This window comes from Lithobates pipiens, unplaced genomic scaffold (assembly GCF_037356315.1).
Source record: "Lithobates pipiens isolate NorthernLeopardFrog02 unplaced genomic scaffold, aLitPip1_a1.2 Scaffold_13, whole genome shotgun sequence".
Taxonomy (NCBI): Eukaryota; Metazoa; Chordata; class Amphibia; order Anura; family Ranidae; genus Lithobates; species Lithobates pipiens.
Genome location: NW_027507718.1, coordinates 28,762,892 through 28,790,849, shown reverse-complemented (window position 1 = coordinate 28,790,849; position 27,958 = coordinate 28,762,892). Strand labels below are relative to the sequence as shown.

Genomic DNA, 27,958 nt, shown 5'->3' with positions numbered 1-27,958 from the left:
TACTCATGAGTTTACCTGTCCGGAAAAGGTCTGTGCACCCAGAGGAGCCTCTGTACACAATCCACATGCTAAGCTTTGAGTGAGCTTGGGCATGCCACCCAGGAACCCAGAAAGAAATGCAGGCAAACTCAGCTGCCAATGTGAAAGAGGGAGCATGTCAAATCTCAAAAGCCCTTTCACACAGGACGGATTGTGACCCGCTTGCTCAGCAGGGAATCTCTCCACTGATCTTCACTTGGCAGCCGGATGACAGGTACGCATCCGCTCATGCAGAGCGGACAAAGACTGCTCCCTATGGATGGCCGGATGTAAACAGACCACCTGTTCATTTATACCCGATGCACTAGACAGAAGGAGAATTGAACCCCAGCAGTCTTTTTAATGGATCGAATTGGATGTAGGTGGGTGTAAATGGACACATGTCCGCTTACACCCACTACTCCATAGGGAACAATGGAGGTTCTGATCAGGTCCAATTGTCAGTTTCAGGCAGACCCAATCGGAACATCTGTGTGAAAGGAGCCTTAGTCAAAGGCTGAGGATTGTGCTCCAATGTGGCAAAACTCCCTGGGCCCACAGAGGTTTGGTGTTCTTAAGACAAAATTATGTTAGGTTTGTATGTTATGTTAATACCAGAATTTCCTGGATAAGTTCGATAGTCAGCCAAGACTTTAGAATATACATTATCTCACACAGTATGTGGACATATTTCAACCCATGCAGTTTAATCATGGTATACTCCAATACAAAATTGTCCACCAAGAACACTGGCATTGACATTACACTTTGATTATTGGGGGGGGGGGGCACACTAGTTATCTGTGTTGCAATGTTTGTACTACAAGCACAATATTAGTTGCAGGCATGCAGATTTTGAAGCCTACATTTTGGCACATTCACTAGTTTACATTTCCCCAATCAGTTATGCATTCAATGAAATGTGTAGGCTAATGCTGACCAGTCCACATTCTGTGAGCTTGGAGAAGAAAAAAGGGGGAAAAATAAAAAAAATAGGAGGGGTGTATCATCTAGTCATTCAATTTTGCCTGTAACACACACAAACATAAAAATCATAGTGGGGAAAAAAAAAAAACCATCACAAAAAAGGTATTACATCAGAAAGAAATAAACATGCTTCTGCTCTTTAATGTTTCCCTAGGATATAGTAAAATCAGAAGAAAAAATAAAAATAAAAAGTCAGTCTTCACAAGTTGTAAGCCATTTATATTCTCTGAATTTTTTCTGCAACGACAACAGGATTCTCTTTTCTTATTTTTGCTGCAGCTTCCGCTTTATAATCATAAGGGCAATTGTGCTTGTCAGAGTAACGATGAAGTCCACAAAATAAATTCCCACAACGGCAATCAAAACCTGCAAAAAATAAATAAATAAATAATAAAGATTGGACAAATGCTGCATTTAGAATAACCAATGAGCACCAAGATAGCATTGGGACTTGCATTCATTAAAAAAATAAAAAAATAAATAAAACACACCACACTGAATGTGCACCAATAGTAGCAAGCTCCAAAGTGGTCTACATACACAAACAATGGCATTAAAACAAGAATTGTATTTGTTATTTAGCCATTTTTCACCTCTTCAAAAGGCCAGTACAATGCTAAAAATCTGACTAAACGAACAGCAAAGGACCATTTAAAAGTAGTGGACACAGCTTGGACACTTGCACCTACAGGCAAGCTTGGAGATATCCACCGTTTTTTGGCAGCTGGTGACATCATGACACATGAGCTCTGAAGGGACGCCATCACAGCTTGGCCAAACACCCCCAGAGCCCACAAGTCTTTCATAAATGTGCTAGTATGCAATGTGTACGATATTACTTTGCAGGAGGAAAATTACATTTTCTTTTCTCCTTTTGTTGAACCTTTAGTACAGTTTTAAGACTTGCCATATTTTTCACACCACAAGCCACACTTTTGCCTGTGCATCTTAAGGGGCGAATATAGACCAGCCACGCCATCCCTGTCAGGAGATAAGCAGGCACTGAGTGCTACAGGGAGCATGTTTCCCCCCCTCTTTCTCTGGGCAGCAGCACAAGCAGAGCAGCAGGACTGAGCAGCTTGCAGAAGGGGGGACACCGAGTTACAGGCAATTAGGGTGCAGTAACCTCTAGCAAAATGAATGGCGAGTGGCAATGTATAGTAACCTCTAGAAACAGTAAACCTCTAGCAACTGAATGGTAACGTGTACCAACATCAGAATTCTTCTCGTCTGCCTCTAAAACCTAGGTATATCTTGTGGGCAGGTGCATATTCTTATGGAGCAAATACAGTACTAGCCGAAGAGGAGGAAGGGGGGAGAAAAAAAAAAAAAAAAAGGCTGCGCGCGAAATAGAAATTTTTTTTAAATTGAGCAAGTGCACAATTCTAAATTATCTGCAGCTGCTGAACAGCACTTATATTGATAAGTGTAAATAGTGCAGCGCCATTTTAAAATCTACCCTCCTGCATCTCTCGCGTCGCCCCCCCCATTCTCTACGTTTACACTATTTACACAATACACACTAACTGCAACAAGCAAGTCCTATCACCATTTCTAGAAGTGAAAAAAAGTTTTTTGTACAATTACCTGTGAGACCAATCTTCTTTCTACACATGAAACATCTGTTTTTCTTTGGTTTTGGAAGCTCTGGTGCCTTATCGTCATTTTGTGATGTGCTGGGCGGAGACACTGACGGACTTGGTTGCGTCACCACTAGGAAGGAAGCAAAAATTCACAATATTAAACTCTACAAAAAAATAAAAAATCCCTTTATTACTTTACATAGCACATGGATAGAACATTATGTAACCAGCCAACAGTGCCCAAATAGAGTTCTATGTCAACCCTACCACAAAACTAGTGGCTGATTAGCCTGCCAGCAAGGTCTTACATCCAGGGTATATAATGTTTCTTGAAAGTATAAACCTAAATAAATTGAAAATATAGATCTCTCTTACAATGATCAGGCAACGTAACCAGACAAGTCTTGTTTGAAGCCTTATGCACATGGGCATATGACTAGGCTCCAAATAGGCAGTTTTTGCTGCCAGAAAAAATGCCCGTCGTGTACGTCTGCACATATGGCATTAAGTGTAAACGCATCCTATTGGGCAGAACTGTTAATTTACCTTGGCTACTGAAAAACATTTATGCTTCTTTGCACATGTATAAGTTATGCTTGTAAACTGAGCTCAGCTTTAGTGCTGCTCTTAAAACACAGATTTAAACACCTGATGTACATGGCCACATAAAACTGTTTTAAAAGGCAGATAAATAAAACAGCTGTTTTTGGCCAAGAGGCCCAATAACAAATCATGACCCTTTTATAGCCAAAGCAGACCAGGCATTTTTTTTTTTTTTTTTTTACATTCTTTCAGTTCAGAATGAACTATTCCCACAACTACTCCACATAGTTTGCCTACTGGAGCAATGTCCAATATGGTAGACTTGCAGGTATGGAGAAGACTGTCATTCAGTTGTACAGAAAGCGGTGCCAGATGAGTGGGAGATGAAGTGGTAATTAGGCAGAGTTCTGCAGGTAGGACTGACAATGTCGGTTGGGATTAGGGATGAGCTTAGAGTTCGAGTCGACCAATGCCTGTTCACTGAACAATTTGGGGCGTTCGCAGCAAATTCAAAAAGCCGCGGAACACCCTGTACAAGTCTATGGGAGAAATCTAAAGTGCTAATTTTAAAGGCTAATATGCAAGTTGTCATAAAAAGTATTTGGGGACCTGTATCAATGCAAAAAAAAAAAAAAAAAAAAAAAAAAAAAAAAAAAAAAGGGTAGAGTTCCCCCCCCCCTCTTTCTCTAGGGGTGTCTGGGGAACGAGAGAGCGACCACCCCCCACCCCCTCCTGAACTTTACTAGGCCACATGCATAACGGAAATGCAGGTTTGTTACATCAGAGGGGGGCGGGGTCAGGCGACGGTGGCCCCGCCCTCCTCATAAGCATCAGGCTGCCGAGATCCCTGCAGTGTCTTTTCTGGTGGAGACAGGGCATGGATGCGCTGCTTCGGAGGGAGAGGTCAGATATTGCTGGACCCCAGAGAGATGATCATCCATCACGAGATAGCAAAAGTGGATCATCACTGCTGGAATCTTATTTTTAATAAAGGACTTTTGCAACGGTGTGTGCGTCTTTTTAACTTTTTATTTATTTTTTATGTTTTTTTAGACTTTGTGAAATGGTAGGAGTACTTTTGTACCCCCAAAGCATCCTCCCAATGTTAAAGGCATGTGGCCTGGTACAGTTCAGGGAGGAACTCCTTGCCATTTTTTTTTTTTAAATTTGGCGTGAAGTTCCCCTTAAAATACATACCAGACCTGAAAGGTCTGGTACAGATATTTGGGAGAACCCCACATCTTTAATTTAACGCAGAGTTCCCCTTAATATCCATACCAGACCTGAAGGGCCTGGTAACTGAATCTGGGGGAGCCCCACGCTTTTTTTTTTTTTTTTAATCAATAACCGTTCTCTGTATTACGGGGAGCAGACAATTTATTATAGCCGCAAGTTATTTTAAGTTACTTTTTTCCTGCTGAAATGGCACTTTGTGCAAGGACAGTTTTAAGCACGGGAAACATGCGCCCCTTTAAAAAGGCATACTCTACACCCCCCCTGTACAAAAATTAAGAGGAATATTACACTTGTTTCACTTTAAGCATCATTAAAATCACTGCTCTCGAAAAAAATGTCAGTTTTTACAACTTTTAGCATTGATACATGTCCCCTGGGGCAGGACCCAGGTCCCCAAACACTTTTTATAACAATAACTTACATATTAGCCCTTTTGATTTTGAGTTAGAGTCCCACAGACTTTAATAGGGTTCTAAAGTTCACACAAAGTTTAGGTCTGTTCGCAGGTTCTGGTGCGAACCGAACCGGGGGTGTTAGACTCATCCTTGGTTGGGATTACAGATCACAAACTACAATGCCAAAATACTATATTCATGTTTCACAATGTAGAACAAGGGTCAAAGAAAGGTATTGCTTTACATTACAATGGTCTGCTGTCAATATAGATGAAAGACAAACCCAGCAGGAGGCACAACAAAGATGAGCCTTTAAAGTCCGCATATTAACAGACCCGGCATACCTGGTTCTGTAGACTCTGAACTTGGAGGAGATGTCACATTGTCTTCTCTTGATATGCTCATTTCTGTCATTTGCTGAGTTACAGGCAAAGCAGCCAAATTTCTAAGAAACAAAACGGAAAACAAACCATCTACTACACTCTTGAGGCAATGAATCATATATACACACACACACACACACACACACACACACACACGATAACATTAAGTAAATGGAACGCTGAACTTTATTGTGAAGTATCAGAAGAAATAAGCAGCATGGTGAATACATTTTGGGCAGTTTCTGTAAACTGGCAAATGTATAAAAACCTCAAAACTTTGTAACAAGAAAACAAGATTGTTTCTAGAAAAGTTACCATGACTCTCAGTAAGTTTTTAATACTATTACATCAATATGGTAGCAACTGACAGTCTCCCATGACGACTGCCCGCCGGGGCTATACGCCGGTACTTTGACGTAGAATACTGGGGTTATAGCAGCAAATAGCCGTCATAACCCCGGTATATTCTTAAAAAAAACGGCAGACGGTCCTCTGATAAAAGTGGTCTCCGCAGTGGATTTGCTGCGAGATCACTTATCAGGGGAGGGAGAGTTCCGTCGTCTCCAGCGCTTAATGGAGCAGTCTGTAACGGCGGAGCAGATCGGGTCCTCTCCTCTCAGATAGAGGGAAAGATGGTCCCTGCTTGGCTCCACAACAGCAAAATGTCACTTCTACCCAATAGTAAAAAAGAAAAAAAGGGGGGGGGGGCTAAATTTACGGTCTTAATTTTTTAATTAACCACTTTCTGACCAGCTGCCATTATACTGCATCGTAGATATACAAGTCAGCTCCTTTAAGCGGGATAGAAGGCACGCACCCACTGCATTGCAGGGGTGCCAATGCTCGTGGCAGCCTCACGACTGCCAGCCATGAGCGATCACATGCACGAGAGGCAGAACAGTGACGTGTGTTCTGCGAGGAGTCAATTTTGTTTGGGTGCAGCATCACATGACCACGCAAGCGTCAGTTAAAGTGATGCAGTGCCAAAACGCAAAAAATAGCTTGGTCAATCAGCAGTCAAATCTTCCGGGGCTGAAGTGGTTAAAGCGTATTTTTTCTCCCCAAATAATTGAACTTGTAAGACTGCTGCGCTAATGCGGTGTAAGTATTGAAACAGCCGCCATTTTATTCTCTAGGGTAATACACATACATACATTTAAGATTGGGGGTTCCAAGTATTTTCTAGAAAATGTTTAGCTTATAAACACCAAGTTTGAAAAAAATAAAAATAAATAAAATAGGCTAGGTAAGTGTATACACACACACACACACACACACACACAGAAAATCTCCCAAAGTGAGGAAAATCCCCACTTTTTTTTTTTTTTTTTTTAAAGTTTTGACTAGATACACACCTAAGGTATTTGACAAATGAATTTGCCTGCAGTTTTTAATTTACCTTGATTTTTCTGACTGGCTGGCAACATCACTTTCACAGTTTAGTGCAGTTTCTACTCTCTGTATAGATGCTGAGTCAGCAGTAGGACTAGTTGAACCTCCGGCTGCTCCTAGATGAAACAAAAATGAACTTCAGTACAGATTATAGACCCAATTAACAGTTATCCAACATATAGGCTGTACTTGCAGAGACAGACGACACCAATGCATCAAATTGTAGTGCACTTGTGTGCTGCTCTGTTCTATGCATTACTACACATGATTTCTGCTTTTAATGTCTCTTCACTATTCAAATGAATATCACCCAATCCAGAACACTAGTCCCATTTATAGTACACACAAAGCATGTGTCTTTCCACAAACAAAAGACAATGTCATTAGCTTATGTATGCACAATTAACCTCCATATCCAAACAATAGTGTCAACCTGGTGACATCATTAACAATTTAGACAACAGCACACCAGGACTAGGGTTGAAATACATAAAGCATATTAGCATACATGGGCATAGGTTTTAAAGTAAAGCACATAGTTCAGATATACAACAGGGAGAATGGACTATCATTTAAAATGTGCTCCTTCACTGCATTTGAAACTTAAAGTAGTTGTAAACCTCAGACATGAAATCTGAACAATGCACATCCTTCTAGCACAGCTATTCTCAACCAGGGTTCCTCCAGAGGTTGCTAGGGGTTCCTTCAGCATTGGGCAATTTCTGCCTCTTAGATAAGTTCCCACGGACACCATTGATCTTTTTAGCCATCTGTAAGGAGGTAATTCTTCCCAATGACCACAAGTGTAAGGACCATTCTTCCCACTGACCATCACACTAATGTATCACGAGTTGTAGATTTCTAATTTTTAGCACGGGTTCGAGACCGGAGAACTATTTCAAGGGTTCCTGTGTTTATAAGAGGTTGAGAAAGGCTGCTCTAGCGTGTACTTGTCTCAAGAGCACCAAGTGTCACTTTTGTCTGCCACTTTGTTCCTCTGCCATCGCCATGAGTTACTGCTGACAAAAAGTGACAGGGGAGGGTGCTCCATCTGAACAGCCTTGGCTCTGTTCCTGTACAAAAGGGAGGGTGGGGAGGGAAACACCACCCCTTCCAACTAGGGTGTATAAAAATGATTAAAAAATAAAAATAAAGTTTAATCCATTTTAATAAAATACGGTCTAGGTTTTCTATTTACTATAGATTTAGATTAATTTAGTTTATTCAGGACGAAATGGAGCTTAGTCATGTAGTATGAGGCTGTATATTCTGCAACATTACATTTTTTGGTAAACTCAATGAAGCTGAGATAACATGCACTGCATTAATGCATTCACACAATTTCACAGTAACCATGAGATAAAAAAAAAAAAAAAAAGTTTAAAAAGGAATTTATCCCATTGTTTAGCAAATCCATGTACACTATAAACTGTATGATTTAATTGGTTCTGATATCACTGTTTTACCAACCCCCACCCATCAAATCATCTGCAGCCATTACCTTTTGTACCATCCCCCTCCCTTTAGAATGTAAGCTCTACAAGCTGGGCCCTTCTGTACCTTTTGTATTGAACTGTACTGTAATTGTGTTATCCCCCCCCTATACATTGTAAAGCGCTGCGTAAACTGTTGGCGCTCTATAAATATTATTAATAATAACTCGACAGCTTATTCTAAATGGTAAACCTTCCTTTTGTTTGCGAATATTAAAGATACTAACTACCAGCAAGAATAAGTCCTTACATTCAAAGAGCACCTGTCATTTCAGATCCATCATAGCAGCACCCGTTAGCGGGCATCCACTCACTCGCTGCCGCCACATCCCTCACCAGCCGTCCCATTAGGCCTTATGTACACGGGGCGTTAAAAAAAAAAAAAAAGCCCACACAAACATGCTTCATATTTTGCATTGGCGTTAATTCACTGCACTTGCTTTTGGGGGGGGGGGGGGGGGTACCCCCAACGCTAGTTTTTCTTCTTCATTTTGGTGAGGGAGTTCCCCTTCAAGATCCTCAGCACACAAGCCATATCATCAAGACTGACTTCTGTTGTGACTTCTATTCAAACCACCGATTTTGAATAGAGGCATGAGAAACACCTGACTAGGCTTAAAACACTGCTGTAGCCAGTGTTGGGCCACATTTAGCAGCTTTTACCAGCATCAGGCAATTTTACAGCTCTAACGCCACACCTCAGAACACTTTTTTTTTGTTTTTTTTGCAGCTTGAAAAATAGGATTTTTTGTATTCCCTGTAAAATCCTTTTCTCTGTAGTTCACTGACAGACACAGCTCCTTTCTTACACTATTGGGCTGTTATGTCACCTTCGGGAGAGGACTAGGCAGAACATGTTAAAATGTTATAATAAAACTCAAACTTTCTAGTTCCACCCAAGAGGCAATACCTTAGGCAACAACCCCTCAGCCTGCTACTGCAGCCTCAGTACACCAGCAGTATAACGTAGATAAAAATAGGAAGGGAGGGTGCTGTGTCAGTCGGTAAACTACAGCGAAGAAAAAAAAAAATTAAAAAAAAACCCACACACCACACTATTTTCTTACGTTCAACTGACACAGCTGCTTTCTTAGGCCATTGGGATGTCCCCAAGCAGTGCCAAACGAGGGGAAGGAAAACAGCATCTGGGAGTCACTAACTCCAAATTGCCTCAGAACTGCGATAAATGCAACGGCGCATTTACTTGGACCACGAGACCGCCATGCCTTTTTTCGAAACAGCCAACACAAGGATGAGTCGGACTTCCGAAAGGGAGCCGTGGCAGACAAATACACCCTCAGAGCCCGAACCACATCCGGGGGAAGGGAGGGCCACCTCCTTAGGATGTGTCAGTTTAGGACACAGATGGTAACACAATGTCTTCATTGATGTGGAACGCCGAAACCACCTACGGCAGAAAAGAAGGTTGTGGATGCAACACCACCTTATCGATAATCAAGTAGGGCGACTTGCAAGACAAGGCTGCCAGTTCCGAAACCCTCCTGGCTAAAGTAATGGCCACTAGAAAGACCACTTTCTGAGAAAGGGTCAGAGGGATCTCTGATAATTTTCAAATGGCGTTTTTTGAAGCGCCAATAACACCAGGTTCAGATTCCATGGTGTGGGGGGGAGACAGCCAAAAGCTGATATTTGTCCTTTCAATTTCTGGTCTACTCCTCACTGTAGAAACAGCAGGATCCTGATATATGATGGAATAGGAGCGGATGCCATCCTTTCTCCTCACACGGAGATGTAGGCCTTCCAGGTACGATGATATTTCTTCTGAGAAGATTTCCATGCTCTCAGCATAGTTGGGATCACTGAGTCCGAAACACCCCGGTTCCTCAACACCTGGCTCTCAATGGCCATGCCGTTAAAACCAACGATGGTAAAGCAGGATGGAGAATCAGACAGACAGACAGGTCTTCTCATAACGGCAGTCGCCATGGTGCGTCCGCCACCAGGCGCACTAGGCTGGCATACCAGGGACGCTGGGGCCAACCACTATTACTGGAATCCCCTCAACCTCCACTCTGCAGAGCAGACGTGGTAACGGTTTCAGCGGAGGAAACGATCAGCTGGTACTGATCCCATGGAGCCACCAGCGCGTCTGCCCACGGATCTCTTGTCCTGGACACAAATCTCGGCACCTTCCGATTGAGACAGGAGGCCAGAAGATTCACGTCTGTCTGGTGTGCCCCACCTCAGGCACAGTAGCCTGAACACCTCCGGATGCAACTCCCATTCTCCTGGGTCCAGCATCTGGCGACTTAGGTAGTCTGCCTGCCAGTTCTCCACTCCCAGGATGTAAATGGCCAACAGGGCCGGTACATGTAGCTCTGCCCACTGAAGGATCTGAACTACCTCCCGTGTGGCGGCCGAGCTTGTTCCTCCTTGGTGATTGATGTATGCCACCACCATGGCGCTGTCTGACTGGCTACTGACCGGACATCCCTCGAAGTCTTATTGCCAAGTGGAGAGGCATAGCCTGATCGCCCTCAGCTTGAGCAGATTGAGTGGCAACTTGTATTCCTCCACCGACCAAAGGCCCTGGGTCGACTGAACTCCCATTACTCCACCCAAGCCGATTAGACTGGCGCCTGTCGTGATCACTGGCCATTTCAGAGGTAGGGGATATCAGCCACCAGATCAGGCAGTCCCTGACTAACTGAATCTGCTGATCCAGGGACAACTTTGTCCCACTTTGTCAAAATCTCCTTCTGCAAGTCTCTGGTGTGGAACTGGGCATACGATACTGCCTCGAAGGAGGCCACCACGAGTCCCAGGACTCGCATGCAGAAGTGTAGAGACAACCACATGGGGTTCATCAGCAGTTTTACTGCGGCTCTGAGAGTCTGCAGCTTGTCTGAAGTGAGAAACTCACTTCCATGGAGTCCAGCAGTAAGCCTAGGTACTCCAAACACTCATGATGCCAAACCAAAAAGAGAGCCACAAACTGGTAGTGGGCTTCCCCAACGGCAAATCACAGAAATCTCTGATGTCGAAGGCATATGGGTATGTGCAGGTACGCATCCTGGGTGTCCAAAGACGCCAGAGAGTCCCCTTGATGGAGTGCCGCGACTACTGAGCGAACGGATTCCATTCAGAACCTCTGTACTGTTGTTACAAAGTAATTGAGGGCTTTTTAGGTCCAAAATTGGATGTACCCTTTTGGGGACTACAGATTTGAGTAGAACCCCTGGAAACATTCTGACTCCGGAACAGGTCACCCCGTGACTCAGCAGGTCCCTTACTGCCCCCATTAGGGCCTCCCGGCAAGCCGGGACTACGGGTATGCTGGAGGGGAAGAATCTGTTTAGGGCCCTAGAGAGGAACTCCATCTTGTAGCCAGATGAAATCAGATTGCAGACCCATTGGTTGGACAGCCGAGAGGCCAACCGGGCTGCAAACTCCCGAAGGCAACCCCCGCACGCAACACGGATGGGGCAAACCTTCATGCGGTAGCACTTTTGCTCGCAGGCTTGCGGTTCCAGGGATGCTTTTGCCCTTCAGAAGTCGTCCTGTCAGGCTGGCCGAACCCCCGGGTGGCCGAAAAATGAGGGCCCTTGCCTACAGTGTTGCTCCTTGGCCTTCCTGGCCTGGAGGGAGTAGCGTACTCTTACCACCTGTGGCATTTCTAATAATGTCATCTAATGAGGCTCCAAAGAGTCATTCGCCAAGGAAAGCAAGATCCATCAGGGCTTTCTTACATGTCTGGTCAGCTGACCAGCATTTTAGCCAAGTCAGGCACCTCAGCACCACTGCTGACACTGAAGCCCTGGATAACAGAGGAAAGGTATGCAGGGCTGCATCACAAATGTACTTAAGGCCTTGCACTAACTAGTCTGCTAGTTCCAGGCAGGAGAAGCCTGTTGCTCCCCCAATTCACGGTGCAAACGTTTTGCCCACTCAGTAAGTGTCTGAGACACAAGTGCGGATGCCAGTAGCGGTCGCATTGTTGACCCCACAAATGTAAACAAGGAACGAGCCACCGCCTGGGGGGGGGTCCACGACCGTATCTGACTTATTTTGACAAGTTCATTTACAAGGAATGGGGGTCGACTGCAATGGACCTTTTCGGTTCACGTACATGGTGGTGTTACCCCTTTTGAGGAGAGACTCAAAAGGGGTAACGCACCGCCATATACTTGAACCGAAAAGGTCCATTGCAGTCGACCCCATTCCTTGTAAATAAACTTGTCAAAATAAGTCAGATACAGGAACACGTTCAGGTGTAAGGGCTGGCTTATGGGACCCAAAAGGGTCCGCTACATCAGCAGAGGGATCTGCTGGCTCCTGACTTTTCAGAGCATCACGCATAGCTTTGATTAGTGCTCCAACAAGCGCTTTGTTGCACACGGACCCGGGCGGGACTAATCCTCACTGGGTTGGTGACAGTTGTTCATACTTAGTATGAGCAGATCAGTCTCCTGGCGGCACGAGGTCTGTTTACATTGACAGATCTTCTGTGTGGAGCGATTGTGGGTGCTCATGTGCCCCCCAGTGGTCTGAAAGCGAGCCGACGTATAGCTACGTCGGCACGCCCAGAGGAGTCAACCTGCCGCAGTATACTCCCCCCTCCACGAGAACTAGTTAGGTATACTTGCCTCCTATGTGGCAGTGGTTTTACAGAGCAGCCCAGATGCTCTTCTCGGGCTGGAGCTCCTGGCCCCTCCCTCCTGGTAAGTGCCCTCACAGCAAGCAGCTTGCTATGGGGTGTCCAAGCTGCAGCTCTGTGTCCATGCAGACAGGCAGCTGTACCCCCCCCCCCCCCCCAATTGGTTGACTTAGAGGCCATGGCAGCAGTGCTATTGGCTATAGTGTCTCACCCAATCAGGAAGAGGGTTCTGGACAGCCGAGGGACTCACGTACATATTAGGAGGGCTGCTGCACACAGAAGTGTATAAACATGTGTCAAAACCTCATGAGCAGCTATGCAAAACAAGCTGTCAGCACTCCCCACACTTGCTAAATATGAGATAATACAGGAAACAAATGAGTGCAGTGCTAGGAGTACCAATATGTGCAATATGAATAGAGGGATCCAGTAACAATTTGGAACGAACATTCTATGATAAAATTGGCTGCCTTGGTCACACACGAAAGGAAGGAAGAACGATAAAAGTACCCTAGAGGATAGGCTATCACAAGTGCTTTTATTAGGCCTTCCGGTAAGGGTACAGCCGGTGAAGGGCTGCACAAGGATTGATTAGTCATACGCACAGAGGTGGATCAGTGAAGATTCGTGGTTCACAGAATCTGTCCTTATTCATCGCATATAGGACTAGTTTATTGGTCATAACGACCATTGATTGTTTTAGTAACTTTAAAAATAGTCATTTCATTCATCGTGTCAATGTGCTACGATTGGGAATTCATGTGAAGTTTAGAGCACTTGCACTTTGAGGATTGGGAGGCTACATTGAGCACTTCATATATTTATTTACGAAAGAGTCCTATATTGGCACTTTATGTTCACCCAGAGCTGCACTCATTTACTGCACACAGAAGGCTTCATCTTAATGCATAGAAATTAGATCAAGTTGATTTAAATCAAATCCACCGTGCTTTCCACCAATCAGCTCTACTTACCGAGTTCTGTGAAGAGCAACTTTAGCTCTCCGTCCCCCTTTTTTTCCTGAGAGCTCAGACAAGCTTTATAAATAAAAATAAATAAATACAAAAACCTTCTACATGACTATTTGTTTCATCTCCATCTGAGGCCAGGTCACATCCCTGGCTATATATGCAAGGGTTTACAAACCACATTCAAAGCAGAACTTCACCTAAAAAAGGGAAGTTCATGTATCTATCAATCCCTCTCCTACTTTTGGAACTTTTTGTTTTTATTCTTTATAGCATATGACCAGAGGAACAAGTCTTCAAGCGGAACTATGGATTTGTTCCGATTACTTGACCGTTTTTGTCTGTGCTGCCTCCCACATTAGGGAGATTCATCCTCTGTCATGTTTACAATTAACCGCTTAAGGACCGCCTCATGCCGATATTCAATCGGCAGAATGGCACAACCACGTACAGGTACGTTACCTTTTAAGTGCCCAGCCGTGGGTCGCTGGTGCACTCGCAACCCGGTCCTGAGCTCCATGACCGTGGCTACGGGACCCGATCGGCGGCGGTGTCCCGCAATTGGATCACAGAGCTGAAGAACGAGGACAGGCAAGTTTAAACAAACCTCTCCTCGTGAGGCTGTCACTGATAGTCTTTCCCTATAACAGAGAACAGACTATCAGTGACGTTAGACGCCAAGCCAAGCCCCCCTACAGTAAAAATAAAAATGCCATAAAACTATCCCCCATTTTGTAGACGCTATAAAACTTTTGCGCAAACCAATCAATAAACGCTCATTACATATTTTTGGTAAAAAAAATATAAAAAATTCGCAACACAATACGCATCTGCCTAAATCGAAGAAAAAAACGTTTTTTTAAATATATTTTTGGGGGATATAGCAAAAAGTAAATATTGCATTTTTTCTAAATGGTCGCTCCATTTTGTTTATAGCGCAAAAAAAAAAAAAAAAAAAAAAAAAAAAAAAAAAAAAAAAAAAAACGCAAAGGGTGATCAAATACCACCAAAAAGAAAGGTAGGTAGGGTGTGTGTGTGTGTGTGTGTGAATGATGGCAAGCACCGAATAAGTTTTCTTCACTTGGGCTTTGACAGTATCTGTCAGATGGGCGCGCATGGAGTCACAGATCAATAGGGATGGAGATTTGTGGAAAAAGCCACCCGGTCTCTTACCGTAAACCGACGTACCGTAAACCTCTCTCAGGTTGTTCTACTGCGTGACTGATAGCGATGAGTTTGAAATCCGCTTCGTAAGCATGTCTCTTAACAGGAGCCATTTTTGGGGCAGCGGGTATACTGTAGAAAATGAACGAATGAATGCGCACACCTCCTGACTAAGATGGCCGTAATGCCCAATCCAAGCAGTGCAGCTTTGTGGGATTACCAAAGCTAGGAAGCTGCACTGCTTGGATTGGGCATTACGGCCATCTTAGTCTGGAGGTGTGCGCATTCGTTCATTTTCTACGGTATACCCGCTGCCCCAAAAATGGCTCCTGTTAAGAGACATGCTTATGATGCGGATTTCAAACTGAAGGCTATCAGTCATGCAGTAGAGCATGGAAATAGAGTAGCTGCGAGAGAATTCAACATTAATGAATCAATGGTACGGAAGTGGAGGAAGCAAGAAGATGCCCTGCGCCAGGTAAAGAAGACCAAACTGAGTTTCCGAGGAAACAAAGCAAGATGGCCACAGTTGGAGGACAAAATTGAACAGTGGGTTATTGAACAGAGAACCACAGTTAGAAGTGTCTCTACTGTCTCTATTCAACTCAAAGCAACAGCGATCGCACGCGACATGGAGATCAACGGCTTTCGAGGAGGTCCCTCTTGGTGCTTCTGTTTCATGAAAAGGCGGAATCTCTCTATCCGCACAAGAACCACTATGTCACAGCAACTGCCAAAGGATTACGAAGAAAAGCTGGCCATTTTCCATACCTACTGCAAGAACAAGATCAATGAACAGAAGATCCGGCCAGAGCACATCACCAACATGGACGAGGTCCCCCTTACCTTTGATATCCCTGTAAACCGTACTGTCGAGAGAACAGGGACCAGTACGGTATCTATACGCACTACAGGAAACGAGAAGTCATCCTTCACTGTAGTTCGGTTGCCAGGCTAATGGCCAGAAACTACCACCCATGGTCATTTTCAAGAGGAAGACACTGCCAAAAGAAAAGTTCCCGGTTGGCATCATCATCAAGGCTAACCCGAAGGGCTGGATGGACGAGGAGAAGATGAGTGAGTGGCTGAGAGAGGTTTACGTCAAGAGACCGGGTGGCTTTTTCCACAAATCTCCATCCCTATTGGTCTGTGACTCCATGCGCCCCCACCTGACAGATACTGTCAAAGCCCAAGTGAAGAAAACTAATTCGGTGCTTGCCATCATTCCGGGTGGATTAACCAAAGAACTGCAGCCACTAGATATAGGTGTCAACAGGTCATTTAAAAGTTAAATTGCGAGCTGCGTGGGAGCATTGGATGACAGAAGGCGAACACACATTCACCAACACAGGGAGGCAACGCCGGGCGAGTTACGCCACTATCTGCCAGTGGATCGTGGATGCCTGGGCGAAGGTATCAGTCACCAGTGTAATCCGAGCTTTCAAGAAGTCCGGAATTATCACTGAACAGCTAAGTACCGGTACCGATGACAGCAACGAGCCTGACTCGGATACTGATGAGAGGGATACGGGCGTGCTTGATGCCGAAATCGCCCAATTGTTAAACTCGGACACTGAAGATGAAGAATTTGCGGGAGAAGAATAAAGTGAAAAAGTGAGTGTCTGGTTTTGTATTTAACTGAACAGTGTTAAGAGTTATTGTTATAGACCATTTTATGGTTATTGCTAAAGAGTTGAATAAAATTTGACTTACGGTACCGCATCAGAGTTTTGTTTCATTAAATGCGCCTTATAATCCGGTGCGCCTTATATATGGAAATATCCCATTAGCAGCCGATCATTGCTAGTGCGCCTTATAGTCCGGAAAATACGGTATATACACACACACACACACACATACATTAATATATATATATATATATATATATATATATATATATCAAACAATTAGTACACAAACAGCTCAGCGGGAGTGATCGCTGGACTAACCTTGTACAGGTAAGTACAGTGTGGCCAGAGCTGTCAGGTTTTTTTTTTCCCCCCTTACAACACAGCGAACAATGTGTACCCAGCTTAAAGTGGTTATAAACCCTTACAAGACACTTTGACCTACAGGTAAGCCTAGATTAAGGCTTACCTGTAGGTTCAAGAAATATCTCCTAAACCTACACGGTTTAGGAGATTTGCCGAAAGACAGGCACTGCTGTCTACGGCACATGCACCGTAGACAGCGGCACGCAGGCGCACTGAGCACGCCGCCAACGGCGATAGGCGGCTCCCGTGCGCATGCGTGGGAGTGACGTCATCGTGGCTTTGCCAAATGACAGTGGCAGAGCAGCGAGACCCACCAAGAAGATGGATACACCGGACTACAGGGGACAGCGGTGACTTCGCTGGCTCCTGTGTCAGGTAAGTGAAACATAATGGACTACTATGCGATGCACAGTAGTCCATTATGCTTTACCTTTGCAGGGAATGAAAGAGGAAGTAAACTCATCAGGGTTTACTTCCTTTTTAATGGAGTGAGTGACATACAGGGAAGGGGTACAAAGGGCAAGTCCCTGAAAAGGCAAGGCTCTCCTGGACATCACTGGATTGAGGTGGAGGGGGAGGGGGGAGAGAGAGATGTAGGGGCTGCTGCGCACAGAAGTTTTTCGTTACCTTCATACAAAAACACACCCCCACACCTTGTGCCTTTACAACCATTTTAAGTGGAGAACTGCATTATCACATTAACAAAAATGAGCTGAACAGGGACATTGAGAATAAGTTCCTATGCATGGGGTTTTGAAAGTCTTTGTAAGTGTACTCCCTATTGTAATGTTATCTGAAGTTAACAGAGCAAGACGACTAAATAAGTAAAAATTGACACATTTGACGCAGATCGAGGAGAGCAAAAATATTTACACACATTTAGGTGTGCTCGCTGCCTACACAGGCTCAGTTTTCCTACACTGCAATTTTTCCCAGTCATGGTCTTACTGCGCCTTCTCACAGTGCTAGCCTTCTAGTCAGCCATTGCACTAGAAACACTGTACTTGCAAGGAAAAGTTCAGGAAGAAGTATATTGGCTTTCAAAACTACCAACACACAAGCGCAAACACGCACACACATGCGAGTAGTGTAAGATTTCACAGAACCCAGAGTGCTGGAGCAGACATCTGAAGGCTTTAGAGAAGAAATGATTCAATTCCTACCTACATAACCAAGAATGGATTGGATCTAATTGACTCCTTTTATGTTCTATAGTGAAAACACATTTAACAGATCAATAAATTCAGACAACTATGAGAAGCATAAATTGGGAAGGGTCAAAACATGCATACTTTTGGTGACGCGATTAAAATGGATAACATTACCTTGCCATTTATAATGCAAAACACAGTACAAACAACTCACCCATTGGGCTGATTCGGCCACTGTTCTGCCTTTGAAGATGTTCTTTATAACACACTGAGCACATTCCATTTGTCCTAGGGTTCCCATAAAAGCCACATCCTGTGTTGCACAGCATAGGTCCTGGAGTCTGATTGGTCTCCTGAGCCATCTTCTATGCTGTAAATAGAAGCACAAGATAGATATTCAGCATTTGTAGATGGAATGTGTCCAAAAACCTATTTCAGAATCAAATAGTTAGTAGATTGTGATTTATCATTTATGTAGTAATGCTTGTGTTTCTTTCCAACAAATATATTCACTGAATAATTTAAAATATATAAAATAACTCCACTGAACTCGCAATTAACATTTGTAATCCAGTGAAAGTAGGCCTTAAAAAAAATAAAAATAAAAAAAAAGGCAGAGATTTTATCCATTTTAGTACACAGGAACCCACAGTAATGCATGTGACAATATCCATAGGTGGCCACATTCAGTAACATTACTAAGATAACTGCCAAATGCAGGGATTCTCAGCTGTTGGACAATCCGACTGCACAAAAGATAACATACTGTCTTGGTTAGGAAATGGATGGCCATTTCCCATTCTATGTAATATTTCAGATCACAGGAAGTAAATACTTGGCGTTTTATAGACAACATACAAGGCAAGTTGGACAATTGCTAAGGCCCCATTTACACCTGAGCATTTTGTAGCTGCCAGCTCCAAATAACTCGGGGGGGGGGGGGGGGGGTTGGGAATTCTCAAAGTCGTGGTTCACATAAACACTCAAACACCTAAAGGCAAACTCTTGAGGCTCAAAAAAAGAAGTTACGTAGCTCAAGTCAAGCAGATTGGTGCTTTAGGCAGATGAAAATCAAAAAGCACAGCAACAAATGTAACAGATAAATAGTTTGATTGGCCAATAAAAAAGTAGCAAGAGAAATAATTGTCAGTAAAAGCACTCAGTAACCATCCCAGAGGTGTGTTTAAATCAAATTCTCAGTTTAACATTTCTAATCCGTTAGGAAAAAAAATAAAAATAAATAAACCATCAGGGTGTATTGTTTGCCACTATAACAGCCAAAAACAACACTCTTCCAGATGGAACTGAAGTTTCACATTTCATTTAGGCTGGGTTCACACTGCTGCGGGGGGAGATCCGGATGTGATTCGCACAGCAAATCACATCCGATCTCCGTAGCACTGCGAGTTCAGCCATACAGATAGTATGGCTGAACTCGCAGCTGTCCCGCAGCAAACTCGCACAGGACCCTTTTTTGGGTCCGCAACGGAATCGGATCGCATGGGGGTTCACACCATGCGATCCGATTCCTGTGCGAGTCGGCAGATTGCACTGCGATATGCCGACGGATCTGGGGGTGTCATTAACATAACATTGACACCCCCAGCCGTCCGCATAGGGCAGTGTGAACTGCCGGCGGGAGGTATGCGATGCGGGAAAACGCCGCGGATTCGCGGCGTTCCCGCATCGCAGCAATGTGAACCTAGCCTTACTGCCGAATAGTGCAGGATTGCAGCCTCTGCTGTTTAGATTCCCAAACTAGCACGCATCAGTTCCAGCAGAAGAGAAAAAAAAAAAAAGTTTGGGAGCTTACACTGTCCACTTTAAAAAAAATAAAAAATAAAGTATGCTCAACGGCTATCAACATTCCATGTTTGCAGCCCAATTGAAAGAACCCTTCTCTTTATAGGTACTTCAACTGGCCCAAACATGCATCACCCATCGAAAAGGTGTCAAGAGACTGATGCCTCTGCTCCAACCCAAAGAGGGGAAACTGGTTCAACCTGGCATATCCCCCCCCCCCCCCCCAAAGAAAAAAAAACAAAAACACACAACTCGGGATGCTAGTGGCTATGATTCATTCATACCAAATCAGCAGCATACATCAAGTGCTCAGCTGGCCACTTGGGGCTCCACCCTACATCTCTTGGAGGGAAAACAGGAGAAGACTAAGCCCCAGCAAATGTGTGTAAGGGAGGGATCCACTAGGGCAGGGATATGCAATTAGTGGACCTCCAGCTGTTACAAAACTACAAGTCCCATCATGCCTCTGGGTGTCAGTCTTGCTATGCCTCATGGGACTTGTAATTCTGCAACAATTGGAGGTCTGCTAATTGCATATCCTTCCACGAGATCCTCTCCACCCACATGGCCAATTGCTTTTCTACTGGTTGAGAAGGTGATGGGGAAGAGGGTCCCACAACTAGGATGCTAAACAAAAGTATCCTGCAACTCCCCTGTTACTGGAGTCTTATGGTAGCATATACTAGGAGGCCCAGCAACTAGCATGATGGGCTGGGGAAAAATAGCAAACCATTTTGATGTTCCTGCAAGAGAGAAAAAACATTAACACTAGGACACTAGTCGACTTTTCCCTCTCTCCCCCCCCAACCCCCATTGTGGAAGATGCGATTCCTGTTTTAGGTTGCCTTTTAAGTGTTTACTTGCTTAAAAATCCTTCCATGCTCTTGCTGCTGTGGCTGTGGAGTAATGTTGAACTTAAATAAGCCTATCTGTACTGTTTGTAGTTCATCTGTAAACTAGATTTACTGTCCTAACAAATGGTTAAATATTTAGAAACTATCCACCTGCACTCTATGTTCTAGCAGACCTTCAGTCTCACTCTGTACCAGCAACACCCTCCTCCGCCATTATTGTTCATGTGCAGATGCATCTAAGAGCTCTGCCCAGCCTTCAGCTCATGGAAGAGCCCCTCAGCGAACATGAAGGCGATTTTTCGTGCATGCGCAAAGGCAGGGAAGGTTTTGGACTTCCCTGATAGCTGTATTTGCACTTGCTCAGGAAACCAATGTGTGCGTAGCTGTGCCGCAGGACTTGCTCGGGACCAAGAGCCCTACAGAAGGGGGAAAGATAAAAAGTTACAAATTCTCACCTCAAAGGGAAACACAAAAGTGATGCTTTACAGCCAAAAATTACATAAAAAAAAAAAAAAAAAAATGTAAGATGGGGGCTTAGGAGGCAGGGCAACATTTTATGACCTCTAGAGTAAAGGTCCAACTCAGCCTGTGACTAGGACTGGCCAGAAATTCTCAGAATGTATCGTGACACAGCCTCATTAGAAGCCCCTAAAAAAGGGTAAATTGTTTATGGTTTTAAAGTGTGGTTAGGTATGCTGTGTATATGGGAAGAGACAGTGGGGTATAAATAGCATGGATGGAGAAAGTCTTTCCCGCTGGCTATATTATTCTGACAGCCAGCAACAAGCTGGGTGCTGCTGACAGGGCAAGCTGAGAAACCGATGTTGACCGATTCAGCAGGCATCTGTTGACATTTCAATCAGTGTATGGTTAGCTTTAGAAGAAGCATGTGCATATAAAAACCCCAATATATACACATTAGGTCTGGTAAAGAAAAATACCATGTCAAACAGTACATAAGTAAATGAGATACTAAGCAGGCAAGCTGCTACATATAAAAATGTTTCCCAATGTGAAACATGCTGCTAATGGTTTGATTGCGCTTTATATCACCGATTCCACATTTGTTTGCATGCAGTCTAAAATGCTCTCTTCTATGTGAATGAATTAAGGACATACTCCACCCAAAACTAGGCAGTCAGTTGAACCACCTGCCAGTTGCTTGCACTCCTGAGTGCAAAATGGGAGATTTTCCAATAAATTGTATTTAAGCAACTTTAACAAGGGCCAAACTAATGGATAGACAGCTCAAGAGCTGCAGCTTTTATAGAATGTTACTGTCTTGCAATGGACACCTACGAAAAAGGTCAAACGCAAGAAAATCAGTGATAGGGTCATGGGCAGTCAAAGCTCATTGATGCACACGAAGGCTGGTCCATGTAGTCCAATCCAATAGAAAAGTTTGTTTACCTGGCCTCAAAATTCTCCAGATCTCAATCCACAATTGAGCATCTGGGGTATGTGCTGGAAAAACCACGTCCAATCCATGGAGGCCCCACCTCGCAACTTACAGGACTTAAGGGATCTGCTACAAGTGGTTTGGTGCCAGATACCACAGTATACCTTTAGAAGTTTAGTGGAGTCAGTCCCTCGGCAGGTTATGGTAGGTGGTCATGTTATACACTGATCAGTGTGTATCACAGCTGGAATCTATGGCTTGTGTGTTCTACAATGTGGAAAAGCCACAGGGGCAACACAAACCATTTGGCTTTAAGGGAACTTCACCACTGGCGTTCCCACAGGCAGAAGGTATGAGACAAGCATGTGAGCCAGCTTGCCAGCAAAGCTAAAATGAGACTGAAAAAGCCATTGGATTCTCAATGCTTAAACTTGAGGGAGATGGCACTGTAGCCTTGTTGAACAAGGAGCAAGGTTTCACAAGATGACCTGCACAAACCTACAGGTGTAGCCAACACTTAATATACACAGGTCACAGCTCACACAACATATACCGAAACCCTTGTTAATAGAGATCAGTCATTAAAATTTGCATTTCATACAAAACGAAGCACATATCAGCATTGTCTATTTGTACAGTTAAAGAAAAAAAAAAAAAAAAAAAAAAGAGGGTGCAAGGACATGCTCAGCTCCCATCAGAAAGCCCATTGTTTATATGCAGTGACAAAAGATGTCAATGGGGGCAAACCATGCTGGCAATCGGTGGATTGAAAGCTAGGCCAGTTCAGCAGAAATTGGTGCAAATTCTGATCCATTAGCAGTCAATATCTCAATTAACAGGCTGTCTTTTGCTCAGTCAGTGCCCGCCAACTATAGCTGGCAACACTAATCACTGCGGGCAGAGCGCAACAATGCTTGGGGGGGGGTGGGACTCGGCACATTTTTCATTCAACCCGATGATTAAAACAAGAAAGAAGGTGGTGACATCAACTTTGCGTAAGCTTTGATGCAATCTAACAAGCTTACAAAAGGACCACAGAGCAAAGGAAATGCAAGGAAGTACATGGAGGACAAATGGACACTAAATTAAATGGGTAAGGTTCAACGCAAGTAGTTCTTTCATAACACACTTTGTTCTGGTGTGCAGCCTGGCTTTCTAAAGACAAATGACATAACGCCAACTCCCCATAACCTGCCAAGACAGAACACGCATTCCCATGAGGTTTTAATCACAGGACATTGTGCATGAGCATCAGTAGGCCAGGACCTGGAAAAGAGTGCCCGGTCTTGATCCCCTAAACAAGGATGCAGAAACGGGGTGAAGTTACCCTAGAAATAAATTATCAGTACTAGCTGTATAAAAATCTCCAGAGCTTGCAGACAGAAGCGGAGTAACCAAATTGATTCCGTGTGTGCGCTGCTGCTCCTTCATTGTTTAGTCAGCAGTAAAGATGAGCTCAGAAGTATTTGGACAAGTCCAAACCCACCTGAACTATCCCATCCAAAGGCCGTCAAAAGCTGACAGCTAACCATAGGTGGCTAAGCAAGGGAATTCCGCTGCTGCCTATGACTGGCTGACAGCTTCCTGACAGGATAGCTCAGGCAGATTCAGATTCATGTGGAAACACACCTGACCCCACCCCTGGTCAGCAGGCTGAGAGATAGCTGATGACCAATTTGTACTGTTCAAAGTCAACAACCTGACTCAAAAAATAATTTGTAGACACATGTGAATGAAAGTCCTGCTATAAAAGTGAACACTGCATTGACAAATTGTTACAAAGACTATAAAAGCACTAAGCTGTACAAACAGCTGCAATACCTGTTACCAATGGACATCACAACATAATGCCAACTTTTATGCTGCCATGTACACACCCAGGACCTACAAGGACAGCTGAAACACCACAAAACTAAATGGGTTTACAAACACTTGTGAAAAGATAACAGGCAACAAAACAGCTGTTACCTATAAAAAAAAAAAAAAAAAAAAAAAAAAAAAATGTTTATCCTTACAGCCCTCGAACAATAAAGCAAGTCTCAAAAAGGATAAAACTTGTAATTAGTTCCTATTAGAATTTTAAATAAGTAGCAGTGTGGACATACCACAGCACATGCTGCCAACAAGGACTCGCAAATTATATATATATATATATATATATATATATATATATATATATATATATATATATATATATATACACACACCTTTTACTCCTCAACCTCTGTTGAAATTGGGATAAGCACCCCCCATATGTGCAATTCTATTCAATACTGAAAAACCAGCTCAGACTGCATCTTGAAGGTAGTAGGAGCCATTTTCTGAACCTTTAAAAAAGTTTCAAGGGAAAAAAAAAAAAAAAAAAAGCCATATCCAACACAATTTCTAAACCTGCATCTAGAAAAGCATGACATTACTGGTTGTGTGTTGAGAGGGAAAGCACGTCACCCAAAGTTACAGAAAACCCAATACCTAATCTGCTTTTATAGTGAAGTAATAAAGGCTCCTCCTTCAAAGATGGCCCTCTGCATGAACTGCTGACTCAGATAAACATGTTTACGGTCTCAATGTTAGTTAAATGGTAAAACCCATCTATACACAGACTACGTATAGAAAACCAGGCCACTGCTGCTTGCCTGGAAACAATGAAAAAGAAAAAGACAAAATACATCGGAGACAAAGTTCACATAATAAAACTTTCCTATCTATCGTCTGCAGTGATTGTATTCTATACACAAAAAGGTGGAAACCTTTCAATCTACAACCTTATCACAGTTAGCTTTTTCGTGTTAAGAAAAAAAAATATGCCACAGTTCTGTTTATAGGCACAATTACCCAAGAAGGCAACCGTTTAGAACCTACGTTATTTGCCCCTCCCCCACGGTTAAAAGCAGTTTTCAATAACATGCGTCCTCCTTGATTTAATATTTCTCCGAAGCTTAGGTCACGTGGGTTGGTACACTGGCTTCTGTCTGTCACAAGGCTGCAATGTGACAGGCTGATCTGCAGGCTCAGACACAAAACCTAGTCAACAGGGGCCTCTGAAATCAGCTGCTATTTATATCGCATTTGCTGCAAACTCCTACACGGCAAGGAGAAGTAACTACTTACTGTACTATACACTGCTAACAGAGGTCACCTATATTTTCAATAGTGGAATAAGAATAACCGGTATCAAAAATAAATAACCTTACCCTGAAAGCATGCCATGAGAATACATTTCTGGTAGAAAACCAAGACTTGCCACTAACCCAGTATTTAATACAGCACCAACATTCAGTACAAACTATTCTATTTCATTATTCTAAACGTTCATGAAAACCAAGAAGTAGTTTGGCGTGCAGGTACCAATTTATTGTGTAACAGATACTTGAATAAATGACACAGAAAAAGCACCTTTGTTTTGCCGCTGACTGACGTCACCCACTTCTGGGGACAACCTCTGACTTCCCAAGAACCTGCAGAACAAGTTACAAAATAAGGACATGGACGGCATCAAGCCAACCTTGTTTATAACTGGATTAGTCTAGAAAGATAAAAATAAAAACTTTCCAACGGGAGTTTTCTTCATAGGATTACGCTGCACTTCCCTGGATGTGAGCTGGCAAGGTTACTCCAGTCGCCTAAGGACAAGAGATTTCCAAAAGTTGCACCGTTCCCTATATAGCGTGTACTATAAAACACTAGCAGAGCCGGAGTGTATCAAAGTAGTGCAAATGTGTGTGTGGAAAACCGATCAGACTGGCCCTAATCACATCAAACGTGTACTTCTACAAGTTGATTCTCAAATGGCAGCTCCAGGTTACATCATATAGAGCTGTGTGTATGCAGTCTATATGCTAAAGTTCATTCAAGCCTTAACTGGGTGGCATATGGTTTCTCAAAACTCTATAGGAAGAGTTTGCCAGGTCTGGAACAGCTTCTTAGGCTGCCCTTTGGAAAGGAAATCTAGAAGCCTATTGGCTGCTATGCACTCCAGACCTATTGAAGGTTCCCCGCCAAACAATTAAAGGTTTTCTACAAAAAAACAAAAACAAACCCGCCCCCCCCCCCCCCATTATTGCCTCAGTGAACAAATATCAGTTTCTGCCCTCATAAGTAGCCACTGACAAAAAAAAGCCCCCCCCCCCCCCCCCATTTACAAACTATGAGCTGTTGATATAGTACTAATAAGCAGGGGTCACTCATCACCTCTAAGAACTGCATTAAGGGTTCCTAGATAAATTATTAAATTTTGACCCACACAGGTAAAATAATTGGTGTCAGTTTACTTATCTAATTTTTTGGGGGGGGGGGGGGGGGGAGAGAGAGAGAGAATGACCAACCAGTCTTAGGCGCATTCTTCCCACCATGTTTACAAACCATGAGCTGTTGATCTAGTACTTATTGGTAGGGGTTCCCAGAAAGTTCCTGCAAGGGTTCCTAGAGCAACTACATTTCTGACTCAACCACTGACACCAACAATCATTTCATCATATCTGTAAGGGTGGGGGGGGGGATAATGACCACCAGTCCAAGGAGCATTCTACTAGCCCCCCCCCCCCCATTTCCAAACCATGAGCTGTCTACATGGAACTTATTGGCAGGGGTTCCCTGAGGCCAGAGAGTTCCTAAAGCAATTCTCATTTCTGAGCCTAACAATCATTACCACCGTTCAAGGAGCATTCATCCTATTTCCAAACCATGAGCAGTCTGTGTGGTACTTATTCCCTGAGGCCAGAGAGTTCCTCCAAGGGTTCCTAGAGCAATTCTCATTTCTGACTCATGAGAAACCAACAATCATTTCATCAGTAGGTGTAATGGAGGGGGGAAAGACAATGAGCACCAGTCCAAGGAGCATTCTTCCCACCCTATGTACAAACCAGGAGCTGTTGATATATTAATAATGGCTCCCGAGACCAAATAGCAACAGCAAGGGTTCCTTCGCGGGAACGGCTGCTTTACGTAACAGGGTGACTACACCAAACATGCAGAAAAAAAAAAGAAAGTTGTCACCCCATTAGGACCGTCATAGAAGCACTCAGTATTGCAAAGCTGGCCATACATTATACAATTTTCTTTAGCTTTATCGTCAACTAGATAGGCAAGATTGCATACAAGTTAAAAGTTTGACATTATGTGGTTTTGGCAAGTCTAAAAGGAAACAAACTGTATAATGTATAGCCAGCCTTGAGAGAGCTATGAAAAGCACAAAACAGAGAATTGGCTAAAACAACAACAGATTATCTGTTGCTGGGTTCCCAGTGACGATGGAGAATCCAGGCAGAGGGGGTGGTGAATGGGCAATCATGGGAAACGAAGGAGATTAGAGGGCCTAGGACACGTCCTGAAGGAGCAGGATCTGGACACAAAGAGGAGGAGGAGCCTGGGAGCTGGAGACAAAGGAGGCAGAGCCACCATGGAGACAGGAAACCCGGGCCACACAAATAACACGGGGGGCTAGGAGAAGCGACAAGCCCTACTCCTCCCCCTCAGCAGCCATGAGGCTCTGAGGAAAAGTCCTGAGTCATTGAAAGACAGGAAGCCAGCCCCGTGCTCCCCCATGACACGAGCTCTTTGTTCTGTCCCTGGCCTCTCTTCCCTTATTTCCCTCGCACACAGCCGCCATTCTCCCACCCCTCCTCCCCCTCAGTCCCAGCTGTGTCACCATATAAGGAACTCCCCGGGCAGCCCTGTAACCCTTCCGCTGCCAGCCAACTCTCCTCACACAACAAAGTCCGACCCTTACGTTTTTAGTGTTGGAAGCCACAGGAGGCCGACGGAAAGCTGTCCTCGCTCTAATCCCACCGTTGTTTGGAAGTGACGATAAAAGAAAGGGATGTCCACCACCGCTGAAGACGTCTATCCCGGACCTGTAGGCCTAAGCCAGGACAACCAAAAAAAAAAAGTCAGCCCGCTCGTCGATAGATGTGTTCCCTTCGGCCTCCTGAGTGTGTCTTCTGTGCGTGAGAAAGAGCGTTGTGTCTATACACCAGCA

General features: G+C 44.0%; 1 protein-coding gene across 4 annotated transcripts; it reads right to left on the bottom strand.

Moving 5' to 3' along the window:
* Positions 1 to 1,110: 1,110 nt before the first annotated feature.
* ZFAND5 (zinc finger AN1-type containing 5) lies at positions 1,111 to 27,958 on the bottom strand. 4 transcript variants are annotated; one of them, XM_077474941.1, is made up of 7 exons: positions 27,710 to 27,958; positions 20,733 to 20,998; positions 18,140 to 18,295; positions 6,545 to 6,653; positions 5,107 to 5,207; positions 2,593 to 2,718; positions 1,111 to 1,371 (listed from the first exon to the last, which is right to left on the bottom strand). In XM_077474941.1, the coding sequence occupies exons 3-7, from the start codon at positions 18,285 to 18,287 to the stop codon at positions 1,223 to 1,225; spliced, it is 633 nt and encodes a 210-aa protein (XP_077331067.1). In that variant the 5' UTR covers positions 18,288 to 18,295; positions 20,733 to 20,998; positions 27,710 to 27,958; the 3' UTR covers positions 1,111 to 1,222. The 4 variants fall into 4 exon arrangements, with proteins under 4 accessions (XP_077331067.1, XP_077331068.1, XP_077331066.1 ...); XM_077474942.1 differs by lacking the exon at positions 27,710 to 27,958 and adding an exon at positions 25,378 to 25,948; XM_077474940.1 differs by lacking the exon at positions 20,733 to 20,998 and having other exon boundaries at positions 27,710 to 27,956.